We start from the raw sequence: 15,376 nt of genomic DNA, 5'->3' as shown, positions 1-15,376 counted from the left end.
TGCTAATAATAGCAAAAACTTTAATGTTTAATTATTTTTTTTTAAATAAACAAAGTTTCTAATACATTGCAAATCATATTATGATATATCGTTCTTTTTAATGTGCAATATTATGATATTTTAAAGAAGGCAATTCATACATATATATTCTTATGTGTTAAATAACAGAATTATTTCTTATTTTAATGAAATACAAATTTTATATTTTAAATAATTTTAAAAAAGAGGATGTATATGATATTATATAATATTATGTAGTATTATGATCTGAGTTTTTTCTGTATCTATAGATTATAAATAAAAGTTTTTTAGTTATTTTATTTATATTTGATATACTGAAATATATGTAAAAACTGTTTCTATAACTTATATCTCTTTTTTTTATAAAATAGAATTTTCATTGCTAGTAATTTTAAATTTTGACATGTGCTCTAGTCTTTACTTTTTTCAAGTTTTGTATGCAGCAATATACATAAATGTCAAACGTGTATATTGATATAGTTATACTTTTTTGTGATTAATTATTATAAACACAAACGTAAAAGAATCGAAAAATGTGTTATTTTTGCATAATATTTATACACACATGTATGTCTTTTGTTTTAGTGCAATATTATTTAAAAATATGCGTAATTCGTAATTTGTAATAAAAATTGTCCTGGTTACATATCACCTTTCTTTACACCAAATTAAGAAAATATATTTACTATGTCAAATTTGAAAACACGAAAATTTGTATGCAAAACTTTTATTGTAAAATGTCTTACACAAATAAAGTGCATTCTTCGAATAACAACGATATTATACTGGTTGTATCTCTCAAAAAAGAACAAGATCTGTGGTATACATTTAAATGTGTTTCTTATACACATAATACTTGTTATATACATATTTTATATACATATAATACTTGTTTTGTTACGTGTATATATATTAGTATTGTATTTTATATTTAGTAGCGCAAAACTTCTAGGTAAAAACATTTTATAGAACTTTTGTTCACATTTTTGCAATGTTTATTTAATATTATTAAGTAGTTGTATTTTGTCATATTGATTAGAATTAAAAAACACTCATGATTCTTTTATAAGTACCATGTTCAATAAAATCCATTTTTTGCCAAAAATGTAAAATAAACGATTATGTTATAAAAGTTGGAAAAAATCGCTTAATTTTACTTGTTTTAGAGTCAATTCAAACAATTCTTTTTGAATATCCTCTTTTAGTGCTAAAGAAGGCGCAGCTACTTCTTTACAATTGCTAAAATACGTGCCACTCTTTATTTCAACATCTTTGTTGACTGCAACATATACTATTGGAATAGCTCCCTGTTCAGGTGTCTGTAATATATATGTAGTTAGACATTGTTAATTGTGTGCTAAATTATATACACAAAGTACTCAAACTTACTTACCGAGCTAATACCATAATAACAAATTTCTTTTATATTTCAAAGCAAATGTTATATATATATATATATAATGTAATAAATGTGGTACCTTCCATAGTGTCGTAAGCCATTTGCCATCTTGAGCAAAGAAAGTATTCTTGAACAAATCTGTCCTCACTATACCTGGATGCACTGAATATACTTGCACGTTTACCGATCTATTTTTTAGGAGTTTATGCAATGTTATCGTGAACACTGTCTGTGCTAATTTACTTTCAGCGTACGATAAATGTCGGCAGTATGTGTTTCTGATACAACAAAACAGTAATTATTTATTAATTAGTAGACGATATTTAAAAATTTTGAATAAACATGTAAATCAAAAACTTAGTTTAAAATATTTAATAAAAATCCTCTTTAAAAAAATAGAAAGGCAGATAACAAAATAATTTTTACATATGATTACTTGGAACAATTTTTGATATAGTTGAAGTTCATGTCTCCAATAGTATTAGCACACGATGTAACATTTATAATTCTGCTACAACTATCGGGCTGTCCACCGGCTTCCAATAACGGCAAAAGAAGGAATGTCAGTAAAAAGTGTGACAAATAATTTATTGCCCACTGTTCTTCAAAGCCGTCTTTTGTTGTTGTGTAAACAAGAGAAAACATGACGCCAGCTGAAAAGAAACAACGATTAACGTCAACGAAACAAGCGATTTTAGTCTTTCTTTTGTAATCATTTAAATTATCTTTATGCGTGCGTGCATGTGTATGTGTGTGTGAAGCGCTTATTTATATTGTACATATGTGTACATATGTATACATATATATACACATTATGATGTGTGTGTGTGTGTGCGCGCGCGCGCTTGTACACACTTACATACCGTTATTAATTAATATATGAATTTTGCTGTAATCCTTGTTTATTTGCTCGGCAAATTCTCTCACCGATTTAAAAGACGCGTTATCAAGTTTGTAAACCTTTGCACACCCGCTAGTAATACCGGATTTTCTAATTTCAAGAATAAGCTTTTCACCCGCGTTGATTGTCCTACATGCTAATTATACATTTTTTGTCGTACATAAAGATGTAGTAACAATTAGATATTTCATAAATATATAATTTACAACATTATACCGATTATAACTTCCATGTTACACTGTAGTAATTTTTTGACTACTTCTGCTCCTATACCTCTAGAAGCGCCAGTTACAATTGCGATTTTATCCGGCATAGAGGGTAAATCTAAAAATTAAAAAGTAACTGGGGAATATCATGGATCAAGACAAAATGCAAATATGTATTTATGTGTATAATTGTGTATATAATTTGTATCTATTGTAAAAATTGTATACATTTTGCTTTATTTTTATATGTATTTATTTTTTCAGCACGTGCAGTTTTATATTTATTATTTTCTTTCTGCTATAAAACATATTGATATACATATAATTAAATTAATTAAAAAGTTTATATAAATAATTCTAGAAAAGTTTGATTGGTAAGAAGTTTTAATAGTTTTATTTTACTTTTTTGTTCCCAAAAAGAAAAAACAGTTATATTTTAAAACAATCTGAAAAACGTGTGCGTTATATGTATAAATGGAAGATAGAAGATTTATTTCTTACCACTGATCTTGTTGTATTTAGCGTCGAATACATCATAGAGCCAGTATTTGATTCCGCAATAAAAGTATCGTATCGTGTAGTATATGTCCATGCCAATCTGACTTTTACGAAAAGTATACAAGATAGTGCCAAACGCAAGGACACAAATGGAAATCACTTCAAGTAACATTTTTACAGTATCAGTGAATATTAAATTAAATTAGATCCAATCAACTTAATATATTCAAAATTGATGTATGTTGTCAGAACATGCGCTGTTTTTGCGCATATATTTCTTTAAAATCACGTCTTAAGCGAAGCAGTTACTGTTAGATACTGTTCTCCGTTCTACATCCGCAAATTCCGGTAACGGTTGTCTGCGCTCTGTTTGTGCACCTATACATACATATATATACACACACACACCCATACACACATATATATATATGTATAATATATATATATATACATACACACACACATACATATTTAACATATTTGATGAAAGAAACAAATTTTCCTTTTTATCTATCCATTTGCATTGATTTATATGTGTATCGATACTTATTTACAATACGCATATTTATAAAAATTATCTCATCATAAGCGTTTCAAAACTACGCATACATTCTTATAAAGTCCTTTAGTATTCAGCACGATTTTAGCATTAATATCTGAAGATTTCTTTTACTAAGGGCCTGAGGACAATAGAGTAAATATTAAAAATAAGAATTAAAAACAGAGGTTAAATACAAAATGCAAAAAACTAAGATATAACATAAATGTATATAACTATAGGCTTATATGACATACTTCCTGTATTTATATGTTATATTTTATTTTTTGTCATTGTATAGTATATTTAACTTCTATTTCTAATTCTTATTCCTAATATTTTCTCTATTGTGCTCAGGCACTAAGTGTAAATATAATATATAATAATATACAGTGTTCAATAATAGTTGTATCATCTCTCGTGGTAGAACGAGTTGTATTAAATCGAGAAAAGTCCTTTACCAATTTTATGAGTTTTGCCGCGCTTCTAGCAATCATGAACGCGCGAAATGCTGGACCGTTTCTTCATGGCGCACGCTCATTCCCGGATCTTTATAAATTAATAATTCATTATTTTTTATTGTGAAAATCGTAAAATGAACTTTTTGTGACTCAGTAAAACTTTATCTGCTTACGAGAGATGATACGATTATAACCGGACGTTTTATGTTAACACAACATGTTGGTATTTTGTTTTCATAACTTATATAAATTTCTCTTGTTGACAATAATTTATAATAAACAGAAGAAAGACAGATTAAAAATAATACCAACCTGAAAACCTATACAGATTTCATGTGTTTCTTGATTTCGATTTGTAAATGTGAGTGAACTACATCATAGGGTGTTTTCCAGCTACGTACACAGGCGACAGTGTCCACTAGTGTAAGTGAGACACACTGATAAGCTCTTTCTCACACTAATGGACACTGTTTTACACAGTATCGCCTGTGTACGTAGCTGGAAAGCGCCCATATTGAGATATTTTGAGGTTATATTGTGTTTGTTAAATGTTGGTTATGTCACGATAAACTAGTGTACAGACGGCGTCATTAATTCGAAGAATAGGCGCGGGGATCGGAGGGCAAGCGGGGCGGTTGCTCGTAGCGCCAACGGGCGCCGTACTAACTAACTAGTAGCAATCGGGTGTCCACAACTACGTCGTGTCGATAATGTAACTGCTCTTTCTTTCTATTTTCTTCTCAAAACGTAAAACTATTGGCCATTTATAGAAAATTATATGTAGTAATATATATATATATATATATTACTACATATAATTTTAAATATACAATTTTTTTAACGAGACTTTTACAATATACGTTCCTCTCATATACAGAAGACATTACAGTTTCATTTATTACACACATATATATATATACAAATGTTATTTGTCAACGTTAGACTTTCAGTAAATGGCCAATAGTTTTACGTTTTGAGAAGAAAATAGAAAGAAAGAGCAGTTACATTATCGACACGACGTAGTTGTGGACANCCGATTGCTACTAGTTAGTTAGTACGGCGCCCGTTGGCGCTACGAGCAACCGCCCCGCTTGCCCTCCGATCCCCGCGCCTATTCTTTGAATTAATGACGCCGTCTGTACTTACAGGATATATTTCAGCTCTTGAACTATAAAGAATTTAAGTCTTGGTTATGTCACTTTTGTAAGATATTTTGCATAAAACTAAAAGAGATATGATTTATATATAAAATACGAAAAATATAACTTGAAAAAAATGGCACATTTATGTAATAGACTGATAAAAATAAAAGAACCGATAAAGGTACAAGCTATCAGATATGGTAATAAGGCGGATCACTGGGTAAGTACCTTAGTATGAGAGAAAAATAAATAAATAAAATTAGTATGAGAGAGAGAAAAAATATACATATGTATATTTTTTAGAAAAGTTACATACATACATCCATATGCATATATACATATACAAATACATAATTTATATAAAAGGTTATTTGTGAAAAGCATGAATGAACTAAACTGGGATTTAGATTAATTTATTTGTTTCTTTTATGTAAATTCTTGTACAACAATATATATATTCACTGCTTTACGTGCAAATATATAGAATCAGATCTGTTAGATATTGTCCTTTATGTACTTTTAAATTTTACAAAATAAACATATAAAGAGTTTGAGATTTTAAATGTTTCATCCTTTTTCTATTTTACATTTATTTAGTCTAAGCTCAGAAAAAAGAAAACACATATGAATATTGCTCTGAAACATTTTGATGAATTTTATGGTAATGTATATGGACAATCATGGAAATATATAAGAGCTGCATTATTAATAGAAAGACACAAGTATATGGCTGTTGTCAATATTTTCAGTGATGTTGACAGAATAAAATCGGAATTAGAGGTATTTATGCATGACAGAGAATGGTTATTTATATTAATTGTATGTTTTTTTGTAAATACAAGTAATATAAATGAAAGCGAAAACCAGAGAGCCACAACAATATAAGTAATATATTTGATCTTTTTTAGATCCAAGGTGCTATAAACTTAAAAATAATTTATGAGACTTATATGAAAGAAAAGAAGTTAAAACCACTCAATGATAGACAAAAGAAACAAAAGCAAGAAATAGGATCTGTAATTGATAATGCTCAAATGTCAACAATACAGTCCAATTATCCAGCAGATTATGATTCATTGCCTGTATCTTTAAGTTTAAAGGAGGAAAACAAAAATCTAACAGTAAAACAAGATACATTTGTAGAAATGAAATCCATTGAATCAAATTTGAATGAAATAGCATTGGATGAAAATCGAATTGTGCATCCTACTTTTGGTTTAGGTGGACTGTACGAATTTGTGCCAGCTACAAAACTTAAAGGTAATTTTAATTTTGCATCTGAAAAAAAATTTTATTTTATTAATCTTACAATTATAAATTGTACTATAAGTAATTGTGCTATAATTTAAAACACATTCATATTATCATCTCTTAGGTTTGGAAGACTGGATATTAGAATCGCAACACTATGGCTACTACAAAGAAGGTGCAGAATTCTCGGTAAAGATCGAGAAAGAAGGAGTATTAACATTTCCAAAGTATCTCAACATATATACCTTTGAAGAAAACAATTACAAAATGTTTCCGTCACCAAAAAAAGGATCAACTGGAGTTTTAGGTATATTGGCTCTTACATAAATATAAAATTCTTATTGGTATAAATATATTCCGCATTGCACAGATTATTATCTTCTGGACGGCACTTCTGTATTGCCAGTGCTAGCATTGGATTTGCAGCCTGGCGATGTTGTATTGGATATGTGTGCGGCACCAGGGGGAAAAGCCTTGACCATTCTCCAGACACTTATGCCGCGTATGATGGTTGCTAATGATATCAAACAATCTCGAACGAATAGAATTGATAATGTTATAAATCAATTTGTGGCTGATATCGGCGAGTGGCATGACAAATTGTTCGTGACACAACATGATGCGAGATATATTACGGACAAAGATATGTATAACAAGGTAGTATTCAATTGTACAAACATTGTACAATATATGTACTTTCGAAATTTCTCTAATATTCTCACAGATCTTGGTAGATGTACCATGCACTACGGACAGACATGTTCTACACTCAGAAGAGAACAACATTTTCAAGCCAACAAGAATACGAGAAAGATTACAACTGCCGGAGTTACAAGCGGATATTTTAGCGTACGATACTATTATTTTGCTATACTACATTATACTATATTATATCGCCTTAGTTTTCATTGTTGAATACTTTTTATGTTATAGTAACGCGTTAAAAATAGTAGCAGTTGGTGGAACGGTCGTGTATTCTACTTGTTCTCTCAGCCCCATTCAGAATGACGGTGTCGTTGGCATGGCACTGAAAAAAGCCTGGGAAGAAACGAATTTTATTATGATTGTAAAGTAAGTATCTTTTGTATACGAGACATCAACAAAGTATTGTCATATTGTTATTTTATATTTTATACTGTTTTTCTGGGGCTATATAGAGATATGGAAGAGGCGTTAAGTCCACTAAAATGTCTTTACAAGTTCGGCGACTTTGGATTAAAATTCGGTCATATCGTTATTCCTACACACAAAAACAATTGGGGTCCTACATATTTTTGTAAAATAATACGAGTGCGGTAATTAATATGATGTGAGTACACACGTGTGAAAATAATTTAAACATATATAGATATTAATTTTATATAGTATATTGTGTGTGTGTATTGTATATGTAATAAATGTATATATAGGGCGTCCTATAATAAGTAAATATTCTTATTCTCAGTCAGTTTACTCAGCCAAATAATTGATTGAGGGCAACCAAATGAGGTTTTTCCTTCTAAATATTTTCTATTTTTTGTTTTCACCTTCATTGTTTTCTTTTGCTCTAACGAGCAAATTTCACTTGTACAACATAAGATTATTGTCGACTGGCTTATGAGTGAAAGCTTGAACTTTATTATAATAGATATACACAACATGAGAAAAAAAATTAAGATAAAGAGAGATACATGAAAATTAAAATAATGGCTACTGCATGCAGAATGCGTCAACGCGTCCACGCGCGAATAGAAGCGACGCGATTAGTTTAATAATTTCTCAAAATTAAATCATATAAAATTGTATAAAACATTAAGTTTGAACATAAGTTCTATTTCATATTATTATCGTTTAGAGATACTGTCTCATTTGCTTCGTCGTCGGATGTACTGATCTTGTTCCATGGTTGTTCGTTGCCACTACCAAAGACGGTGTAAACCACTATTTCGATTACGTACAGTATGATTGTTACGAAGAATATTATCCGCCATGCTTCTATCGTTTGCTATAAAATACAATCAAACTATGTCAATTTAGCAGAATTAAATAAAGCAAATCAAGAGTTGCTTCCTTAGAAACTATTATCTAAAACACATATTATATTTTTTTCTGTTTTGTAACTCATAAAAGTAATCTTTTCATCTTATTACTCACATTTCCGTGAGTTAGTTGTCCCACAAAAATTGGTACGGTAAAGCCAGGTATGGTGGCGACAACATTTGTCGCCGCTACGAGACTACCGGCAAAGTTCGGTGCTATGTCTATATGATTTGCCAAAAAGCCACAGTACATCCCGCCGATGCAAGTCACTCCGATTGTCATTAACAGAACTGCCAGTATGCGATTACATCCGATGTACGACAGTTTTATTAAGCACAGCATAGGTACAAGAGATGCTACAATAAATACGTGCGATCATATGTATACAAAACTGATAGAGTAACTTTCTGTATACACTTACCAAAAAGAGTGCCGATTTTTCTAGATGTCGTCACTGTGATCAAGCTTTTTTCCTGGAGAATAGTTAATACCTTGCTCAAAATCATGGTAAAAAGCCACATGCATAAAAATGGAATTGATGACAATCCTGCATTCTGATGAACAAACGAGTTAGCTTGTGATAAATGTTAAATCACGTACATTCTATGTTGGATCTTAAAAGCAGTTCTTACTGAGCTTATATCGAACTTCAAAATTTGATTCATGAAAGTGGGCATTTCGATGAGCAACATGTACCATCCGAAATTGCTGCAGAAATGGGCGATCAAGATGGCTAAGAATGGCTTGGAACGAAATACTTTTATCCACGGAACCTGTATTAAAACTTACAAATAGATGAACGAATAGACAAAAAGCACTGTACGGGAGAACTCACATACAACGCGTGTAACTTTCGAATACCGTTTTGGGAAGATTTTTCTCGCCGCGTCCTCCCAAAGATGTGATGATGTAGTCCTTTTCTTCTTCACTGATAAGTTTTGTCTGTTCTTGCGGAGAATCCGCTATCGTCAACCACCAAGCGGTGCACCAAATTAAACAAAGTGCACCTTCTATATAGAAAATGGATTCCCAACCAAAATTCGCGGCTAGCATTCCGGTTAATAAGATAGAAATCACGGTACCGAGTGCGGTTCCTGAAGAACAACTTTGTTAATTTTTTTAGATTTTGTGATTATTGTTAATTTTCGTCTATATACATTTCGAAAATCATGATAAGAAGAATTTTATCGCCAGCATTTTTCAAATATAATATTCTTGATAATTTGTCGCTTTACCTGCGTATACGATCGAGGCGATGATACTTCTTTCATTTGGCGGCGCCCACTTGGCAATCATAACGTGCATAGCGGGGAACGATACACCCTGTAATTCAAATCGACCGACATTTGAATCACATCAAAATATATATTTATAAATTTGAAAAAAATTCATGTTTTAATATAATAAATCGCAACTGACGCCACCGATTCCCTGAAGAAATCTCATTGCTATGAAGAATCCGTAATGAATACGTGCTGCAACGGGCGTTAGAACGGAGGCTATGACATTCAACAGAATCGAACCGTTCATCATCCATTTGGCTGACCAAAGCTCCGACAATCGTCCACCGGGCAGCATGGACACTGTGTAGCCCCAAAAATAAGAGGATAGAATGAGACCCTGAACAAGCTCGTCCCATACGAATGGACCGTCCTGAAAAGATGCGCGATCAGATAGTGTATTATTTTTTGTTTTAAAAAATATATTAAGATTGCAAAGAGTTTTATTTTAAGTTACGATTATGGGAAAAACGCCTAGCACGCAAATTGTTTTTTTGTATAAAATATTGTCGCACCTCGCTTTCAATTTTCGTAACGTTTGAAACGTCAAATTGGCAAGCATCAACGCTCACTGTCTTATTATCGTTAATTTCTGAATCGTAAGGCGTGAGCGATTTTACAGCACTATGGTTTACCATAGCGACAATTGCCACGCTGGCGTTGACTTTGAAACCGTAGAGAATAGCAAGACCGATAGAGCCCATTATCGCCATCAAATATCGAACCTGAAGTAGTGTTTTGCTTTTTTTCGGGGCTGAAAATAAATAATAACACGATATGTTTTCCTTAATTTCCTTCAACAATTTGATAAGAGATCATTCTTGATTTAACCAGGAAGAAGTTATTGTAAATGTTTAGTTTTAAATTTCCATTAAAGTGTTTCAAAAACGTATATTTTGTATTTTTTTTTATAAGAAAAGTAGTAACTTTTAAGATTTAATTCACTTTTTAGTCTTTACGTTAGTAAATATCGAAGGTCAAACATCGCGTAACATTCTTGGTAATAATACAAGACGATAAACTGTCAAGACGATCAAGAGTATACTTTGAAGTATGAATCATCATATGGTTGGAGTTTTCGGCTATTGCTTTCGCGAAAGATACGTGACAAGTTGCACGTGACATTTAATACTGTCTTCTTAAAGCAATGAGAGGCCATAAATACTTTCATCTCCAAAATGTCATGACAGAATCAAATACCAGGTGGTCAATTGATTTTATTGCTTATATTATTCATTTGATTGTAAGACAATGAGATGGAGAACTTTGTCAAAAAATTTACTAATAAATAACGTTGTCGCAATTTTCCAACTTGGTAAATGGTGTTTTTCTGTTTGACTTGACGCGAAATTGATTTTGCGTGTGTATGTAAAAGAGTATTTTAAGAACGAGAACGCGCATAACGTGCAAACCATGTGCGGGCTTGTCGCTTCGAATGTGCCGGTGATATCCTAATGATCTAACATCGAATCAAAGATAGCGCAATAAATGCGTGTGTATACACACACATATAGTTTATCTTTAATTAAGTTAAAAAAACTTATTTCTACTGTTTAAAATGTCGCATTTATAGTTTTCCGAAAATCTTTATTATGTGACTACAAACTTTTGCAAAATATTTTTCTATGTCGATTGATGATGCTAAGCCGGCGCTTGCATAGCGTTGCATCAATATTACGCGATATTTGCATCATCAGAACGGATGACACATGATGTAAATATCGCGAAAAATTTAGATGAAAATACAAAATTTACAAGAAAGATTCGATCAGAGTTGCCAAGCATCTCGTGAAAATCGATCCGGAACAAAGGACGTGGCAAGGTCACGAGGCCAAACTTTTTTGTAAAAAAATTAAATAATGCAATTTTTAATAATATTGAAGTTGATTTAGAAAAACTATTGATAAAAAGATTTTAGACTTTTATGTATATATAAATATATATATATAGAATAGTGATAAAAATATAAATATTTTGTATCAATATTAATTAAATTTTCTGTACATATATTCTTATATTCTCTTTTTTTTCACAGCATTTAATTGTTTAAATTATTTATTTAAAACAAAAATAATAGAAAAATTACTACTTACTGTGCATGGTGGAATCATTTCCCAAAGTCATCGTTCTGAGATATTCAATATTTTTTTATCTTTCTCTTCCAGAAAGTTTATGAAATCGTATCGCAAATTACGCAACTATTTGCTGAATATTTATTTTTTAATTTATGTCGACATAAAGTTTTTCTTTTTAAGATCACACTCTTTATATCCACCTGATGATTCGCCTCCGCGCAGCAAGTTCTGCGTGCCACTGAACTGAAGTAAAGCGACGAAAAAGCCCAAGTCTTGAAGAGCGACTCCGGAGGGATGCGGAGTGTGCGCCTTTCTTCTATTATAAACCTGTACACGCGTACGCGTGTGCGTACGTGAGAAAGATGATTGTGTGCTTGCGATTCCAGTCATTGATATAGAACCAACCGATACGAAGAGAGAGAGCAAGATATATACTGTTCTGCTATTACTTTCGAAGAAGAGAAAAGATTCAATTAAAAATATAGTATTTTGTTAATTATATTTTAATTATAGATAATCCGTAGTGATAAACACGTATATTATATCATCCTATTAAAAAGTAAATATCCTAACAATAGTTGTAGCTTATTTTTCAAATATACCTAGGACGCACAGTTTATCCAATTTTTTTTCTATTTTTGTTTTCAGTTCTTTTAAAATTTTTACTTTAATACTTTATGAATTGTTGTTTCTTCTTAATTTCTACCCCTCTCTTTCTCTCTCTCTCTCTCTCTCTATTACTAAATACAGAAAAACTGTATTGAACACAAATTATTTTATTCGAACAGATCTGAAACTGGTCACAAGCGCAAACATCGAGCGAATTCATTCTGTACGATAGGATAAAAATGATGTCGACCGCGCTTAAAAATTTTAGATACATATGTAACTGAAGCTTTACTCTTTTTTATATTATTTCGTGATCAAACTCATTGATGTGCAGATCATTAAAATCATTACAGTGAACATGAACGCGAGTTCGGAAACTGGTGATCATCTCGGAAAGATCTACAATTGGATCGACGGCATCAAGTTTTCCAGGCCTAAAAGAAACATAGCCAGAGACTTCTCCGATGGTGGTAACAAACATCTCAATCTTGTTTTCGCAGAAATGTCTAAATATTTTAATAAGTTTTGAAAAAAATGTTTTTAAATAGTTACCAATCGAGAGAGAAAATTTCTCTCCGAATCGAAATCCACTGTTTTTAAAAAATCACCAATTTTTTATAATAAAAAAAATTCAATTTTAGTATTGATGGCGGAATTACTGAAACGCTATTATCCTAAACACGTGGATGTGCACAATTACATCACCGGGAACAGTGTTTCAAAGAAGATTGACAATTGGTGCATGTTAAATCGCAAGGTACTGTCGAAGATAGACATGAAATTGGGAAAAGAAGTGATCAATCAACTAGCAAGTTCTCAACCGGGTATTATCGAGAAAGTTCTTTCTGACTTGCGAGTTAAAATCCTAAAAGACAGCAACATTGACAGAGAATCCTTATATCTTTGCCACGAAGAGTGCAAAGGTAAATAGTAAAAATATATCGAGTTCTTTTTTCACATACTTATTTAACTCTCATTTCTAATTGTACTGGTAATTTCATTTTTAAAATAAATTCTCACGCACTTTAGAAGCAGTCAAGTCTACACTAAATCCTGACGAGACAACAAACAAAACTGTCCCTCAATATCTTTTCATCCGTTTAAAGCGAGAATTACAAGAAAAAAGTAATATAATCTCTATATTACAACAGAGGATCTCACACTTGGAAAGTATAATGAAGTTAAAAGACCAGAGAATTGACGATCTCACGGCACAGATCACAAAACATTAATCAAACAATCCCTTGTATCTCGTGCTATCGACTAGAATCATAAAACTACAAAGCTTCTACCAAGTTGTTACAATAAACGTTTCGAACCGCACCCTCTCCAGATTATAATTTGTCTTTTACACAATATAAACTTCATTTCTTATTCTACATATTACGTACTATAAGAATACATATTTTATTGTTTAGCTGAGTGACTTACAGAATTATCATAATGTAATTACAAAAAAAGATAAATCATTATGGTCTATGTGGAGATCTTTCTTAATTTTCTAAGCAATCGTATAAAGTACATTCATATACTTAAATTCTTTTGGGTCAAATGTAGAAGTTTTGATCACATAGAAAGTGCTTATAGCTTTACAAGCATCTAAGCGTTTGTGATTATTTTATGTAGGTGGAGATACTAAGATCACTCCATCTCCGCGCACAAATAACATTTGGATAGTCCTTTTTTTCTGGCGATATATTTCCTCATACGTTTCTTCATCAATCTCAACTATATTTATAATCTCCTCTACATCACCCAATACCATGTTCAGATGCTGGTCAAAAGCCTGAAATGTATATGAAATAAAATAAATTGGTGATGAGATTAATTAAATTATATCTGATAAATGCAACTTGGACTATCAAGAAACAAAGCTGAGTCCACTTTCTTACATGTAACTTTCCTCGGAGCTCTCTCTCGTTTCTCATTTTTACGTAGATTCGTTCTTCTAGACTTAGTTTTATAAGATCTAAAGGCTCCTTCACGTCTATTGGCGGCAACTGTTATAAAGTAAGACTCGTGTAAGAAGTTAAATATTTTTTTTGTACACTGTAAACAGTGATTTTTAATATAATTGTACTACTTGCTTGCTCTGCTTCTTCAACCATTGCGAATGTGATCAATCTTCGTACGTAGACTGTGATATGTTAATAAGATACACAATCAAGACTGACCACCGCAGGATATGCAGGAAAGAAAGCAGAAGAATAAATAATATTCTCTTTTATTTCTCTACCACTTTTATATATTTTGTTCTTTTAAAAACGCAGATTACTACTGGGCTGCGTTCGAGAACAGCACTCGCGTGCACACGAACGTCATTCTAGGTTAGGTTAGTTCAAAAATGGCTCAGTGACGAACGTCTTTTTTTTCTTTTTTCTTTTTTTTTTTTGAGAAAAAGGTACATGCCACAAGAACGCGCTTATGTGGCTTAAGATTAAAGTACAGTACAAACGCGATAGAGATCTAGTGACTAAAGTGCAGAACACTAGCATGTATAGGGTGCACCTCCAGTGACGAACGTCATTGGCCACGTTCAGCAGACTGAGCAAATCAGTGAACGCTTAGTGATTCTTTAATATGATTGAATCTTGCCTTTAGATCTTCGCTGGATCTAAATGTAGAAACCAATCATATTGAATAATCACTAAGCGCTCACTGATCTGCTCAGTCTGCCGAACATGGTCAATATCTCGAATTTCATGTAATATAAGCCCCTTGCACAATGGAAGAAATAGCGATAACGGAACATACGGAATCTAACATACAAAAAAAAATACAAATATATCAATGCAGATCAGAAAACGGAGAGTGATAGTGAAAGGTGATAGCATAGACTTGTGAGATGATTGGTCCCCCGCCTATCTTATTGTAAGAGAGAGAAACAACTACTCCAATACTATTTCTGTCCTTTAATGTTGTCTTCAACTTCGTCATATAAATGTTCCGTCTATTATATAAGTCTATGATACTGAT

The 15,376-nt window shown here is 31.7% G+C and overlaps 5 protein-coding genes across 12 annotated transcripts; 2 read left to right on the top strand and 3 right to left on the bottom strand.

Annotated features, from left to right (window-relative positions):
* Nucleotides 1-580: 580 nt before the first annotated feature.
* Nucleotides 581-4,474, bottom strand: LOC109856572 (retinol dehydrogenase 12-like). 5 transcript variants are annotated; one of them, XM_020432006.1, is made up of 7 exons: nt 4,025-4,297; nt 3,029-3,125; nt 2,538-2,645; nt 2,284-2,457; nt 1,857-2,073; nt 1,500-1,698; nt 582-1,340 (listed from the first exon to the last, which is right to left on the bottom strand). In XM_020432006.1, exons 1-7 carry the CDS (start codon nt 4,058-4,060, stop codon nt 1,146-1,148), a joined length of 1,026 nt encoding a protein of 341 aa, XP_020287595.1. In that variant the 5' UTR covers nt 4,061-4,297; the 3' UTR covers nt 582-1,145. The 5 variants fall into 5 exon arrangements, with proteins under 5 accessions (XP_020287622.1, XP_020287595.1, XP_020287603.1 ...); XM_020432014.1 differs by lacking the exon at nt 4,025-4,297 and adding an exon at nt 4,337-4,474 and having other exon boundaries at nt 583-1,340; nt 3,029-3,129; XM_020432024.1 differs by lacking the exon at nt 4,025-4,297 and adding an exon at nt 4,337-4,474 and having other exon boundaries at nt 583-1,340.
* A 63-nt stretch (nt 4,475-4,537) lies between these two features.
* On the top strand, nt 4,538-12,263 carry LOC109856565 (5-methylcytosine rRNA methyltransferase NSUN4). Of its 2 annotated transcripts, XM_020431982.1 has the most exons (10): nt 4,538-4,553; nt 5,173-5,386; nt 5,764-5,946; nt 6,075-6,426; nt 6,542-6,724; nt 6,788-7,074; nt 7,142-7,266; nt 7,351-7,488; nt 7,575-7,726; nt 11,972-12,263. In XM_020431982.1, exons 2-9 carry the CDS (start codon nt 5,300-5,302, stop codon nt 7,714-7,716), a joined length of 1,497 nt encoding a protein of 498 aa, XP_020287571.1. In that variant the 5' UTR covers nt 4,538-4,553; nt 5,173-5,299; the 3' UTR covers nt 7,717-7,726; nt 11,972-12,263. The 2 variants fall into 2 exon arrangements, with proteins under 2 accessions (XP_020287571.1, XP_020287563.1); XM_020431974.1 differs by lacking the exon at nt 11,972-12,263 and having other exon boundaries at nt 7,575-7,893.
* On the bottom strand, nt 7,997-12,048 carry LOC109856552 (putative inorganic phosphate cotransporter). 3 transcript variants are annotated; one of them, XM_020431950.1, is made up of 9 exons: nt 11,810-12,048; nt 10,232-10,470; nt 9,856-10,089; nt 9,672-9,759; nt 9,298-9,530; nt 9,069-9,209; nt 8,858-8,909; nt 8,551-8,792; nt 7,997-8,401 (listed from the first exon to the last, which is right to left on the bottom strand). In XM_020431950.1, the coding sequence occupies exons 1-9, from the start codon at nt 11,838-11,840 to the stop codon at nt 8,228-8,230; spliced, it is 1,434 nt and encodes a 477-aa protein (XP_020287539.1). In that variant the 5' UTR covers nt 11,841-12,048; the 3' UTR covers nt 7,997-8,227. The 3 variants fall into 3 exon arrangements, with proteins under 3 accessions (XP_020287539.1, XP_020287530.1, XP_020287549.1); XM_020431941.1 differs by having other exon boundaries at nt 8,858-8,990; nt 11,810-12,047; XM_020431960.1 differs by lacking the exon at nt 10,232-10,470 and having other exon boundaries at nt 8,858-8,990; nt 11,810-12,047.
* A 217-nt stretch (nt 12,264-12,480) lies between the features above and the next one.
* On the top strand, nt 12,481-13,674 carry LOC109856290 (sperm flagellar protein 1). The gene is made up of 4 exons (XM_020431393.1): nt 12,481-12,676; nt 12,754-12,870; nt 13,042-13,323; nt 13,430-13,674. Exons 1-4 carry the CDS (start codon nt 12,640-12,642, stop codon nt 13,630-13,632), a joined length of 639 nt encoding a protein of 212 aa, XP_020286982.1. The 5' UTR covers nt 12,481-12,639; the 3' UTR covers nt 13,633-13,674.
* Nucleotides 13,675-13,767: 93 nt separating this feature from the next.
* On the bottom strand, nt 13,768-14,756 carry LOC109856296 (sm-like protein LSM3A). Its single transcript, XM_020431405.1, has 3 exons — nt 14,488-14,756; nt 14,293-14,400; nt 13,768-14,186 (listed from the first exon to the last, which is right to left on the bottom strand). Exons 1-3 carry the CDS (start codon nt 14,506-14,508, stop codon nt 14,019-14,021), a joined length of 297 nt encoding a protein of 98 aa, XP_020286994.1. The 5' UTR covers nt 14,509-14,756; the 3' UTR covers nt 13,768-14,018.
* Nucleotides 14,757-15,376: the final 620 nt, after the last annotated feature.

The sequence above is a fragment of the Pseudomyrmex gracilis genome, unplaced genomic scaffold (assembly GCF_002006095.1).
Source record: "Pseudomyrmex gracilis isolate BER0280 unplaced genomic scaffold, ASM200609v1 scaffold_4, whole genome shotgun sequence".
Lineage (NCBI taxonomy): Eukaryota > Metazoa > Arthropoda > Insecta > Hymenoptera > Formicidae > Pseudomyrmex > Pseudomyrmex gracilis.
Note: the sequence above shows the minus strand (reverse complement) of the source record. Positions and strands in the feature narration are given on the sequence as shown.

Excerpts from the sequence above, each read along its gene's own strand:
- LOC109856572 (XM_020431997.1), bottom strand. The coding sequence starts at position 3,197 with ATGTTACTTGAAGTGATTTCCATTTGTGTCCTTGCGTTTGGCACTATC. Across the intron at positions 1,699-1,856 it reads TATATCAAAAATTGTTCCAA|AAACACATACTGCCGACATT; the intron begins GTAATCATATGT and ends TTGTTGTATCAG. Across the intron at positions 1,341-1,499 it reads GGCTTACGACACTATGGAAG|ACACCTGAACAGGGAGCTAT; the intron begins GTACCACATTTA and ends TATATATTACAG.
- LOC109856565 (XM_020431982.1), top strand. The coding sequence starts at position 5,300 with ATGGCACATTTATGTAATAGACTGATAAAAATAAAAGAACCGATAAAG. Across the intron at positions 7,267-7,350 it reads TTACAAGCGGATATTTTAGC|TAACGCGTTAAAAATAGTAG; the intron begins GTACGATACTAT and ends TTTATGTTATAG. Across the intron at positions 7,489-7,574 it reads AATTTTATTATGATTGTAAA|AGATATGGAAGAGGCGTTAA; the intron begins GTAAGTATCTTT and ends GGGGCTATATAG.
- LOC109856552 (XM_020431941.1), bottom strand. The coding sequence starts at position 11,840 with ATGACTTTGGGAAATGATTCCACCATGCACA. Across the intron at positions 10,090-10,231 it reads TTACGAAAATTGAAAGCGAG|GACGGTCCATTCGTATGGGA; the intron begins GTGCGACAATAT and ends GCATCTTTTCAG. Across the intron at positions 8,793-8,857 it reads AAAAATCGGCACTCTTTTTG|CATCTCTTGTACCTATGCTG; the intron begins GTAAGTGTATAC and ends TATTTATTGTAG.
- LOC109856290 (XM_020431393.1), top strand. The coding sequence starts at position 12,640 with ATGATGTCGACCGCGCTTAAAAATTTTAGATACATAT. Across the intron at positions 12,677-12,753 it reads TAAAAATTTTAGATACATAT|TGAACATGAACGCGAGTTCG; the intron begins GTAACTGAAGCT and ends AAATCATTACAG. Across the intron at positions 12,871-13,041 it reads CAGAGACTTCTCCGATGGTG|TATTGATGGCGGAATTACTG; the intron begins GTAACAAACATC and ends ATTCAATTTTAG.
- LOC109856296 (XM_020431405.1), bottom strand. The coding sequence starts at position 14,508 with ATGGTTGAAGAAGCAGAGCAA. Across the intron at positions 14,401-14,487 it reads TGGTTGAAGAAGCAGAGCAA|TTGCCGCCAATAGACGTGAA; the intron begins GCAAGTAGTACA and ends ACTTTATAACAG. Across the intron at positions 14,187-14,292 it reads AGCTCCGAGGAAAGTTACAT|GCTTTTGACCAGCATCTGAA; the intron begins GTAAGAAAGTGG and ends TATACATTTCAG.